This window comes from Bison bison, unplaced genomic scaffold, assembly GCF_000754665.1.
Source record: "Bison bison bison isolate TAMUID 2011002044 unplaced genomic scaffold, Bison_UMD1.0 scf7180017864473, whole genome shotgun sequence".
Classification (NCBI taxonomy): Eukaryota; Metazoa; Chordata; class Mammalia; order Artiodactyla; family Bovidae; genus Bison; species Bison bison.
This window is the reverse complement of record NW_011495034.1, coordinates 8007350-8020758: the sequence shown is the minus strand read 5'-3', so window position 1 is coordinate 8020758 and position 13409 is coordinate 8007350. Positions and strand designations below refer to the sequence as shown.

At 40.6% G+C, this 13409-nt stretch overlaps 1 protein-coding gene across 1 annotated transcript in view; it reads left to right on the top strand.

The window, feature by feature from the left end:
- CLVS2 (clavesin 2) overlaps window positions 1–13148 on the top strand; it is a 77950-nt gene extending 64802 nt beyond the window's left edge. The window contains exons 4-5 of the mRNA XM_010861779.1: window positions 2334–2554; window positions 12048–13148. Coding sequence (XP_010860081.1) covers window positions 2334–2554; window positions 12048–12135 — 309 coding nt within the window. The 3' untranslated portion in view covers window positions 12136–13148. The remainder of the gene's footprint in view (window positions 1–2333; window positions 2555–12047) is intronic.
- Window positions 13149–13409: the final 261 nt, after the last annotated feature.

Genomic DNA, 13409 nt, shown 5'->3' with positions numbered 1-13409 from the left:
GAAAGTGTTTTCATTGAGGAGAATCATCTACTCTACCCAGTGCTGCTGAGAGTTTAAGAAAAATAAGGATAGAGAATTATTGGACACTGAATTTAGCAGCGAGAAGGATCTTGACAAGAGCTATTTCCGTGTAGTGGTGGGAGGCAAACCTATTTGGATTGGATTCAGGAAAAATGGGACAAATGTACTTGGGCAATGAATACAGATAATTCCTTTGTTGAGTTTTGCAGTAAGAAGAAGGAGAAAATAGGATAATAACTGGAAATAGAAGTAGGGTCAAGATAGGTTTAATGCATCTGTATGGGGGGGAGGCAAGAGTAGAGTTAGTATGTATGTTCTTTGATGGAAAACATACAGAACAAAGAGGAAATCTGATGATGTGAGAGAGACAAGACATAATTGCTTGGGAAATATAACTGAGTGGAAGAGGGGATGGATTCTAGTGCACAGGTGGAGGGGTTGGCCTTTGTAGACTGGATTCTTCCATTGTGCTGGGAGCAAAGGCGAAGCATATGGACACAGATGCTAGTGGGTGGATCTCATCTGGTTGCCCTGTTTTTTTTCTGGGAAAGAGGAAACAAGGCCAAAGCTGAGAGCGATGTTGAGGGAGGCGGTAACAGGGTGTTGGCAAAAAAGAGAAGAAGTAGTGTGAATTGCATTTACTTGTCTATGGATTTATCACCATAACTCTTGTATGACTTGAAAGAGAAGGTTTCTGATGTGAAGCAACATGTCTGATGAAAGAAAGGTTGTATACCTAATAAAGTAGGGATTTCAGGCACTAGAATTTCATATTCTCAGGAAAATTATAGGGGTGGGTATATTTTCCTAGGCTGTTGTGTTCTGTAAAAGGAGTGGGAAGGTGGAGAATTTGCAAATAACCTGATTTAACTTGGGTCAGAAAGTATCTTCCACCTCTGTAGTATTATGTATTCCACCAGCCACTTGCTGTGATCATTTTGGCCAGTACCTGCTCTCACGTGCTTTTATATTCTTCCATAATTTATTAGTATTACTTGTTGATTGGTGACTCCCAGTCTTCTCATTTTATTTGATATAGACTAGTCTTTCTTTGGCTTTCTTTGGGCTTCCCTGGTGGCTCAGATAGTAAAGAATCTGCCTGCAGTGTGGGAGACCTCGGTTTAATCCCTGGGTTGGGAAGATCCCCTGGAGGAGGGCATGGCAACCCACTCCAGTATTCTTGCCTGGAGAATCCCAGGGACAGAGGAGCCTGGCGGGCTACAGTCCATGCGGTCGCAGAGCTGGACGTGACTGAGAAACTAAGCACATGCACACACAGTCTTTGTTTTCCAAAATATTTACTTAAGTGGATTCTAAAAGTATGGAAAGCAAGATGAATGTCTTAGCTCTTTCATCTTGAACCTAAAATATGAGATTATTTCTAAGCCACTTATAAGCTATAATCTTTAAATAAACGTATAAATCTATATAAGATGACAGTAGTACTTTATTAGAGAAGACTGATCTGCAGTTTTGAGATTAATATAAAAGAGAAAAGAGGTAGCTGTTTAGGGAGAAACAAATCTTGACTATGTAGCTGAAGTGATCCTCCAATTTAACAAAAAGCTCTGTGTAGACAGTAATAACAATGATTAACATATACACACAGCTTTACAGTTTCAACTCTTTCCATTTACGATTTGAATGATAAGCATGGAAATCTGTAGCAGAGAAGATGCTGGCAACATTACAGGACATAACTCCTTTGGGATGTGACTCTTCAGTCAACCTTTCATTGTGATGATGCTAATCTACTTTTATTTACATCACATACTTTACATTATAAAGCAGTAATTTAGTGGTTACAGTATTCTTATTTTTATTGATGATAATGACAAAGCCATACTGGTGACAGCTTTGGGGTTCAGTAACTTGAATGGGCTCAGCAGTTGATGAGTCCCTCATGAGAAAAGTCTGTTTTAATAGCGTTCATTATGCACATCATCAGCTTTGCACAACTAACACCAGGATAATGTGCAGATGGAAGTAGGCACATTAGATTCTGCTCATGTTCCCAGCTATGAAGCAGGACACTAAATTTTCAGTTCCAATTCTTTAAAAACGATCTGACCTTCTAGAAGCTACTTAAAGTCCCTGAGCCTCAGGATTTTTATATGAAATATTAAGATTATGATATCAGCCTGCCTGTTTCACAGAGTAAAAGAGAGGCTTAAATATGCTAACAGACATGGAAAACTCTTGTTCTGGCTCTTTCTATCCTCAGTCCCTCCTCCTATCCTACCCCAACCCCTGGCGTCCACATGGCATTCATTCTCCTCTGTGGGTTTTCCCCACCCTCTTCTTGTCTGTAGATATTTTTGCATGGTAACAACCTGAACAGCCTACACCAACTAATTCACCCTGAGATTCTGCCCTCCGAGTTTGGAGGAATGCTCCCCCCTTACGACATGGGAACCTGGGCAAGAACACTGCTGGACCACGAGTATGATGATGACAGCGAGTACAGTGTGGACTCCTACAGCATGCCTGTCAAGGAGGTAGAGAAGGAACTGTCCCCCAAGTCCATGAAGAGGTAAGCTGCGGGTACCTGGGAAGTGGGCTGGGCCAGGGTGGGGACGCTTCATACAACTCCAGATTTTATATTTTTCTAAAGTAGATACTTGGTGGGATTTTGAAGCCTTTCATGCTCCTGTGTTTGGATGTCTAGGAGTTTTGAGTCAAAGATAAAGTCATTCAAGGTAACCTCAACTCAGAGTTCTGCTCCAGATTCACAGAGTCTAGCTGGCCCCTTAGAAGTCACCCAATCCAGTGGCTTTTCAAACTGTATTTTAAGGTTCTTGTTGAGTGCCTCAGGGCAAGTGGGGTGGCGTGGGGACAGTGCCCTTCTCCACTGTCGTGAGACTGATGGTCTAACCAATTTTTTGGACTTCTGTGTAAGATTTCATTTGAAGAAAGGGATCCACAGCAAGCACATGCATACACACACACTTCAAACATTATCATTCAAAGCTTCTGTTCCTTTTTCAGTATCTGTGCCAGGTTTCTTGGAGAAGGCAACGGCACCCCACTCCAGTACTCTTGCCTGGAAAATCCCATGGACGGAGGAGCCTGGTAGGCTGCAGTCCATGGGGTCGCTAAGAGTCGGGCACAACTGAGCGACTTCACTTTCACTTTTCACTTTTCACTTTCATGCATTGGAGAAGGAAATGGCAACCCACTCCAGTATTCTTGCCTGGAGAATCCCAGGGACAGAGGAGCCTAGTGGGTTGCTGTCTATGGGGTCGCACAGAGTTGGACACGACTGAAGCGACGCAGCAGCAGCAGCCAGGTTTCTCTTTAAACATTTCTATCTAGCCATTCCTGGAACAAAACCTTCTGTTTCCCTGCGGCTTTAATCTTTACAGAATTCATTCTTGAGAATATCTAATTTTCTGCTTTGACTCTTATGGTGTTATTAGGCCTGTTTTCTCTCAATCAATGTGTATTTATTCAACACATGCTCTGTAATAGAAGCTTTCCTAAATGTTTTGGATTCAGTGTGTATAAAACATATGTCTTGCCATAGTCTATTGGTGATTGAGGGCAGAGGAGTTGCTAGACACATGCAAATACAGAACTGACATTGTGTTCGCATTCTGTAGCAAACCAGAAGACTTCTAATTCTCATGCTACCCCAGGCTGTACCAGCCCAGGCTTCATTTGGATAATGGCAACAAATATTATTTCTCGGTTGATTTCCTGTCCTGGAAACTTAGGAACCACAGCTCCTACAATTTTTCTTCACCTAGTTCATGGAGGACCCAAGAGCATCTTACATGTCATCCCCAACACTGTCTTACATCCTTCTCTGATGACAATTTTGTGGTCTTTCAGTTACCACTGACTCATGCAGTGACAACCCTGTTATTTTAGACTGACCTCTTATTTGTTGCTGTTACTGATGCTAGTGTGTGTGGTGTGTGTGTGTGTGTGTGTGTGTGTGTGTGGTGTGTATGTGTGTGTGGTGTGTATGTGTGTGTGTGTGTGGTGTGTGTGTGTGTGTGTGGGGTGTGTGTGTGTGTGTGTGGATGCCTTTCTCTCCCAGATTGCTCCACAACAACTTGGACAAAATGGGAAGGTTAGTGACATCTCCAGCTTTAATTTCTCCATTAATCGACAAGATTATGTTTAAATGAAGTTTGGGCTTCTCAACTCATTTCCCTTTAAAACAAGTCTTCCTAATTTGAGTTTTATGCTCTGCTAAAAGGTTCATTGATGGGCTCTCAAAGGAGTCTGTTAAGTGCTAAAAGTTGTGTTCAAAACTGTGTGGGTATATGTGTGGGTGTATATATATTGGTGTATATAATATATATAGATTTTATATATATATATTTCCCTGGTGGCTAAGAGGGTAGAGATTCTGTCTACAGTGCTGGACACCTGGAGAAGGGAATGGCAGCCCACTCCAGTATTCTTGCCTGGAGAATTCCATGGACAGAGGAGCCTGGTAGGCTGCAGTCCATGGGGTCACAAATAGCAAGACACAACTGAGTGCTAACATATACACACACATATACATGTGTGTGTTTGTGTGTATAGTGCATTTTTTTTTTCTGGAGAGAAGGCATATTTCATCACATTCTCAAAGTTTTCTAAGACAAAAATGGTTAAAAGCCATTGCCTAAGAATAGGTTCCTTCTGATAAAAAGAAAAATCCTAATAATGATAATTATTACAATCTATCATTTATTACCAACTGCAATGGCAACCCACTGCAATACTCTTGCCTGGAAAATCCCATGGACGGAGGAGCCTGGTAGGCTGCAGTCCATGGGGTCACTAGGAGTCGGACACGACTGAGCGACCTTCACTTTCACTTTTCACTTTTATGCATTGGAGAAGGAAATGGCAACCCACTCCAGTGTTCTTGCTTGGAGAATCCCAGGGACGGGGGAGCCTGGTAGGCTTCAGTCCATGGGGTCGCCAAGAGTCGAACACGACTGAGCGACTTCACTTTCACTTTTCTCGTGAGTTAGGCCCTTGTGTGCTGTGCTTAGTTGCTCAGTCGTGTCTGACTCTTTGCGACCCCATTGACTGTAGCCCTTCAGGTTCCTCTGTTCATGGGAATTCTCCAGGCAAGAATGCGGGAGTAGGTTGTCATGCCGTCCTCCAGGGGATCTTCCCAATCCAGGGATTGAACCCAGGCCTCCTGCATTGCAGGTGGATTCCTTACCATATGAGCCACCAGGGAGGCCCAAGAAGGCTGGAGTGGGTAGCCTGTCCCTTGTCTGGGGGAACTTCCCAACCCAGAAATTGAACCAGGGTCTCCTGCATTGCAGGCAGATTCTTTATCAGCTGAGCCACCAGGGAAGCCCTGAGTTAAACGCTTACCAGGTACTTTTTTTTGGGTAAAATTCATTTAAGTTTCATAGCAACCCTATTACACAGATATTTGTATCCCCAAAGTCACATAGTCTATATGTAATGGAACAGGATTCCAGTCTATGAGGTACAGAGTCTTTCACATTGTGGATATAACTCTTTTCTGCTCTTCTGTGACAGCGTGACACAGAGTGCCCTCACTCTAGAACTGAGCTATAGGAGGATTCAGAGATAGCTCTCATAGGTGTCCTCAGTTTTTTCCCTTGCCAGCTAGTGATGCTTATTTCCTTCAGCCCCTCCTTCTGTGACTTGTTAACTAGGGCGGTCCCTTCCTCTGAGCACACTTCTTTCATATCCTCTGCATCCTTAGCTGTATCCTCATCACCTGCACTTCCTCCAGAATTTCTTACCTGCTGTCTTTGCTTCTACCCTTATCCTTCTCCATTTATTATCCACGTGTCAATCAAAATAATGTTTTTAAAGTGTAAATCAGGTTGTTTCACTTCTCTGCTTTGAATTTTTAATGACTGGTAATTATACAAGGCATACAATCAATTTCATATTGTGACTTATAATATGCTACATAATCTGACTCTGCCTACCTCTTTCCTCCAAGTTTATCTCCCTTTTCTCTCCACCTTTCACAGCAGTTTTCTTTATTCTCCTTCAGCCTCTGGTTGGAATGTCCTTTTCCTCTATCTTCCAATGGCTGGCCCCAATCAAAGGTCACCTCCTCCAGAAGGTCTTTTGGTTAGTCACCAGGTCTTAATAAGCTCTACTCTGCCTTCTAGCCACTTCCAATCAATCATCTCCTTTATTTTCTTTATAGCTCATTATTAGCCTGTGAAATTATTGATTTGCTTTAATTATTTATCCCTTTCATCCTGCCATGTAAGCTTCAGGGAGACTTCAGTGGCTTTGTCTATCCTGTTCTCTTCTGAATCTTCGGTGCCTGGAGTAGAGTGTGTAGAGAGCAGAAAGGATGCTCACGAAGTACCAGTCAAATGAAGGAGTTCTCTGCTGTCTGTCAGTGGCCCCTTTTAAGTGCAGTGTTTAGAAAGGCAGAGGTGACATCTGATGCTGTCACTGCTTCCGCTGAGATTCTAGAATCCTGGCTCTGCAGCGTAGACCTCATTGGCTTTCTCTGTTTACTGTTGTCGTCACTGTAGCTGTCGTTCAGGCCGCCAAGGCACACTGCTGACTCACACTGAGCCCCTTAAAACTAGTCTCCTTACTTCTAGACTTTTATCCTCATAACTCTCTATTTCTATATTTAGCTCTTTCTTCTCAGCACATTTATTTTAATTGATTGACATCATCTTGTTACATTTGGTTCCTGCGATCCACCTTTTGAAGTCTTTTTGGATCCTGCTTCTCTTTTCCAATTAATTAGGCCATTTTGTCCCCTGCAGACGTGGCTCATAGCATGATGACTTCCCCAGCCCCGAGTTTCTTGCTTCTAACTTGGGCCGATTGGAATTTCAGACACCCTTTGTTTGGCATAGGTTTTGCATCCTGTGAAGGTTATATGGTTCTATTTGAAAACTCTTGAAGAATGAGATCAAGAGAGTTGTTTCACATGATTTTTATCTTCTCTCTGGCAGGGAATAGCAGTTCCCCATCAAGGATGGGAGAAAATCGTTTCTAGATTCCACCTTTCCTTCATTTTCTTTTCCAGTTTTATATCATTTTTAGATTGAGAGGGGGAAAAGTCATTGCTTCACAAATGAGTTGTAGGTAACTATTCCTTTGGGTGAATTCAGCTTCTTGTATAGGAAGAAGAGGCAAGCCAGTGCAGTATTCTCACCTGTAAAATCCCATGGACAGAGCAGCCTGGTGGGCTACAGTCCATGGGGCCTCAAAGAGTTGGACACAACTGTGTGGCTGAGCATGATAGGAAGAAGATTATGTTCTGTGAAAATCTGTGAAGAGATAGCATAATCAAGTGAAAGAATACAAAGCTCATTAGATTATGGGTAATATGTGCTTCCACTTTATTAAATAATATTCAGCATCATAGTTCAGATCAGATCAGATCAGATCAGTCGCTCAGTCGTGTCCAACTCTTTGCGACCCCACGAATCGCAGCACGCCAGGCCTCCCTGTCCATCACCAACTCCCGGAGTTCACTTAGACTCACGTCCATCAAGTCAGTGATGCCATCCAGCCATCTCATCCTCTGTCGTCCCCTTCTCCTCCTGCCCCCAGTCCCTCCCAGCATCAGGGTCTTTTCCAATGAATCAACTCTTCGCATGAGGTGGCCAAAGTACTGGAGTTTCAGCTTTAGCATCATTCCTTCCAAAGAAATCCCAGGGCTGATCTCCTTCAGAATGGACTGGTTGGATCTCCTTGCAGTCCAAGGGACTCGCAAGAGTCTTCTCCAACACCACAGTTCAAAAGCATCAATTCTTCGGAGCTCATCTTTCTTCAGAGTCCAACTCTCACATCCATACATGACCACAGGAAAAACCATAGCCTTGACTAGACGGACCTTTGTTGGCAAAGTAATGTCTCTGCTTTTGAATATGCTATCTAGGTTGGTCATAACTTTCCTTCCAAGGAGTAAGCGTCTTTTAATTTCATGGCTGCAGTCACCATCTATAGTGATTTTGGAGCCCAGAAAAATACAGTCTGACACTGTTTCCACTGTTTCCCCATCTATTTCCCATGAAGTGGTGGGACGGATGCCATGATCTTCGTTTTCTGAATGTTGAGCTTTAAGCCAACTTTTTCACTCTCCACTTTCACTTTCATCAAGAGGCTTTTGAGTTCCTCTTCACTTTCTGCCATAAGGGCGGTGTCATCTGCATATCTGAGATGATTGATATTTCTTCCGGCAGTCTTGATTCCAGCTTGTGTTTCTTCCAGTCCAGTGTTTCTCATGATGTCCTCTGCATTTAAGTTAAATAAACAGGGTGACAATACACAGCCTTGACGAACTCCTTTTCCTATTTGGAACCAGTCTGCTGTTCCATGTCCAGTTCTAACTGTTGCTTCCTGACCTGCATACAAATTTCTCAAGAGGCAGATCAGGTGGTCTGGTATTCCCATCTCTTTCAGAATTTTCCACAGTTTATTGTGATCCACACAGTCAAAGGCTTTGGCATAGTCAATAAAGCAGAAATAGATGGTTTTTTGGAACTCTCTTGCTTTTTCTATGATCCAGCGGATGTTGGCAATTTGATCTCTGGTTCCTCTGCCTTTTCTAAAACCAGCTTGAACATCAGGAAGTTCACGGTTCACATATTGCTGAAGCCTGGCTTGGAGAATTTGGAGCATTACTTTACTAGCGTGTGAGATGAGTGCAATTGTGCGGTAGTTTGAGCATTCTTTGGCATTGCCTTTCTTTGGGATTGGAATGAAAACTGACCTTTTCCAGTCCTGTAGCCACTGCTGAGTTTTCCAAATTTGCTGGCATATTGAGTGCAGCACTTTCACAGCATCATCTTTCAGGATTTGGAATAGCTCAACTGGAATTCCATCACTTCCACTAGCTTTGTTCGTAGTGATGCTTTCTAAGGCCCACTTGACTTCACATTCCAGGATGTCTGGCTCTAGGTGAATGATCACACCATCGTGATTATCTGGGTCATGAAGATCTTTTTTGTACAGTTCTTCTGTGTATTCTTGCCATCTCTTCTTAATATCTTCCGCTTCTGTTAGGTCCACACCATTTCTACTACCTGTCAAATCCTATCTAATGTTTTGTATATATCAACTCCTTTGCTTTTCTGAACAACTAATAAGGTGATACTGTATCCATTTTATTGATGAGGAAACCCAGATACAGAGAAGGTAAGTAACTTCTACATGTTCCATAGCTACAAAGCTACAATGCTAATATTGGAACACAGGCAGCAGTATTCTGTAAGTCATTTCTTTAACTGCTACCATATGCTATTTGCCAGAATTAATGCTGGGGATTATGCATGTGTTATTGAGTGCACTTGTTCCTTAGTACATCTGTATGATGTAGATGTTATTTTCCCCATTTCACAAGTAAGGGAACAAAATCTTAGGACATTCAAATAGCCTCCATTTGGTCATGGAACTAGTAAATCACAGGATGTGGAATTGGAATCCATTTCTGTCCAAAATCTAGTCTTTCAAACACTAAAGTATAGCACAATATTGTAAATGAATGAATGATAATAAAAAAAAGCATAATGATAATAGAAAAAAGCATAATAAATGAATAAATGATACCTGGATAATTAAAGTTAAACTACAGGTTTTCATGGGAAGAAGTTATTCATTGAAAGACAGCAGAGCCTGGAGACTAAGATGTACCATGAGTTAATGACAGATAGCTTCCTTTATTGTAGTTGAAAAAGACCAGTTCAGTAACCAATCATGCACAAATAACCCTGTTGTTTTGTACAAGAGGGCAAAAAGAAAGTCTAGACTAAAACAACAGTATACTTGGGACACTTAAATACCAAAAAAGTCTTAATCAGAAATTGTTTCTTTCTGTCTTACTTTATTGAGGAATTTCTCTGCATATGGAGCCAGCAGGGTTTATAATCGGACAAGTTTAACATCTGTAGCGCATGATAAAAACAAACTAGAAACTTAATCCCAGATTGAATAGTGCACTACAATTTAAAATATTTTATTAAAATTGCCATGAAAGAAAGAAAGAAAGAAAGTGAAGTCACTCAGTCGTGTCTGACTCTTTGCGACCCCATGGACTGTAGCCTATCAGGCTCCTCCGTCCACGGGGTTTTCCAGGCAAGAGTCTGGAGTGGGTTGCCATTGCCTTCTCCAGGGGATCCTCCTGACCCAGGGATTGAACCCAGGTCTCCCGCACTGCAGGCAGATGCTTTACCATCTGAACCACGGAAGTAGTTAAGGAAAGTAACAATATATAAGATGTGTGTGTGTGTGTGTGTGTGTGTACAATGTGTGTTTTAATAGAACATTATGGCAAATGCTAAATGTGTAGACTCTATGCTGTCTGAAGAGCTTTAGCGTGTACTTAATATTAGGATGTACCTCAACATTTGTATACTTCGTGAGATTTTAAAATAACTTTTCTGTAAAGAATTCTTTTCTTCACGGGATAAATTGCTTTATCTTCATCACTCTCCAGTTTGAATGCGTGACATCCAGCTTCTTTCAGTTTGGAAAGTATTTATTGGATAAGAATTAAGACATTGAAATCCTACTGTGTAACAGACTCTGTGACACACATCGTGTCTGTCGCAAGGAGAGACACTGATAAAGTCCCTGCTTACGGAACTTATAGTCCAGTGGGCGCTAGTAGTCAGGTTAACCCTCTAGTGCAGGACATTAAATGAACCTCTGCATATTTTAGCATGGATTCATCTTGGGGAACCAATTATTTTATTTGAGTCTAAGAAAAAAAATGTTACAGGTCTAATTATTAAGTGTTTTGTGCAATTGTCAATTGTGTTAAAGTATATTTTATTCATGTACTGTGTTCTAAGATAAATTATCATTGCTCCTTTCCCTCTTTCTTTCTCTCTCTCCTGCACAGACACACACACACACACACACACACCATATTCAACTGTGGTTAGTCTCCATTCTGATTTATGCATCTAATACCTATTATGGAGATAAAACAGTAAAAATGACTTAGAAAATAAACCTCCTGATACAACTGTTCTCACCTTCCTCTTCATTCTCTCTTTAGAAATGAATTTAAGTTTACTTCAATGAAAGAGTCAATTTATCAGTTAATCTTGTAATTATTTTTGCTTTGATAATTCCTTCCATTGCTGTTCATTTTCATTAGCATGTGTGGTTGTATTTTCACTTATAGTCTTCCTTTTTGAAAGTTAATGAGGTCTACTAAGACGCATATTGTCTCAGCAATAGCCAAATGGCTGGAATGCAGCAGCAGGGGAAAAATTCATTAAGGAAGAGAAATTTAAAAGGACGGCTGCTTCTTTAATGCCGTAGCCATTAAGATGGCAGCTTCCTGCCACCACAGTAGCACGTTTCATTGACTTTCCTCCTTCTCAGTTTCGTGTTTCCTGGTGATGAATTGAGATGTAATTCCCACCTGCTATCAAAAGCATATGTAAGGGTTTTCACATTATTTGTTTCTCTAATAGTAAAGTACTGCTGCCTAAACAAGAGAGGCTTCTAAAGTTTTAAACCATTTCATAGATTTCCAAGAATAAGATTGATTTTATTCAGATGTTCTAGTGGAAAATTTAACAAAACTCATATTGAAATATTTTCTCCTAATGTGCTCATTATACATTAAAAAAAAAGATGGTTAAAATGCACATTCCTGTTGAAGTTTTTTCATGGAGCCCTTTAAGCCAGAAATCAAGGCTCCTATTATTTCTACTTCATTTCTTATAATGGTAAATTCACCATAATAATTTCCCCTTTTAGTGATGTCCTTTTGGAATATGTCAGTCCTGTACTAAAAGTTCTCAGTCTCAAAGAAAAGGCTCTTCTTGATTGTAAAGATGAGAACTTAAGCCTGTTATTGTGTGTTTAGAATCCTCTGTTGTGCACTATTGTATTTAGAGGCCAGAGGGGGTTGCTTCTTCGTAAACAATCACCATAAGTGTGCGTCTCTCTCAATGTGCAGATTCTCAGTTCATAAATCCCTTGATGTAGAAGTTAATCCACATCCAAGAGAGAAGTAATAAAGGAGAAAAGATAGAAGAGAATGTGATTGTTTGGCAGTAACACGCTGACATTGGCTTTATTATTTCCAGATCCCAATCAGTTGTGGATCCTACAGTGCTAAAACGCATGGATAAAAATGAGGAGGAAAACATGCAACCTTTGCTCTCTCTGGACTGATAGCTTCTCTGCCCTCTCCGTGGATTAGAAATGGAAGGTACATGTTTTCAGCACCAGGGCCAGTGCTGTGGATGAATTACCAGCTGGAAACTTATTTATTCTTGTTAATGTAGCATAATATATAGTAAGGCATCAGGCTTTCCCATTTGCCTGAACCATGGGTGCCCTGGTCTAGATTTAAAGAAAAGTCAATAATTTATTCTGTAAGTGCCAAGTTCTTTGTAAATACAATGTAATCTTCACGTCAAGTTTGTAAATTTTAGTAGTAACTTAAATTGGAAGATTGGCTTTTGAGTCCATGCCAGTGAGATGAACTGTAACAAGAACAGAAAAGACGCATAAACCATCGAAGCTAATTAAATGTAGCCCTGTTTCCTATGAAGCCATATTTCAGCTATCATGGTGATTGTTTCATTGTTTTCTCTGAAACTCTGTCATACTCAAATGTATATTTAATGGGCACAGGGAGCTAAATGATTCTAAGAAATTATTATGATAAATGTACTTCCTGTCTAGGGATTTTCAGTTCACAGAAAATGTACCCTAGTGACTATCACTGGCCTTGAACTTGGGAGGCAAGAAATGGCAAATAACCTGGTAAACTCAACACTTGAACTTTCTATGTTGTTTAGTTCCTGGAGTCTTGTGAAAAAATATGTTCCCCAAAATAAGACGTGGAATTCTGAAAGAGAGTGGATTCTTTATAAACGGCTGTCTTCACAATGCGTCCTTTACTCAAGATCTCATTATATGCCTGTCTGATGTACTTTAAGAACTTTATCCCGAAAAACTCTTTGACCAAGAGAAAGAACCAATACTTGAGTAGTGTTTGACAGCTAATTTTGAGCAGAAAAGTTGCCAAGTACTGATAAGGGGCTAATTTCTAATTCTTGTGACTGGTTGAAAATATATATATATTCACACACACACACATATATATATTTTTACTGAGCTTTGGTAAATCTGTGATGTGACAGGCTTATAAAATAAATCATGCATATTCAATGGTCTTAGAGATGTTATAGATTATTGTCTGAGATGTTAACTCTGGAAAACCACTTCCACTAAAGTTAATGAAAATGAGGTATTGTGAAACAGACTTCCTGTGAATTTATTTAAGGGAATTCAATTTAATTTGTATTGCAATCTTGTATCTGTGCCATTCCAGTGAAATATATTTTTTCTTCAAAAAAAACACAACAGGTCTCAGCATAGGCAGTATCAGGTGACAGAGAATAATACTGTTTTTCTCAAATTTAGGTTAATTATCCTAA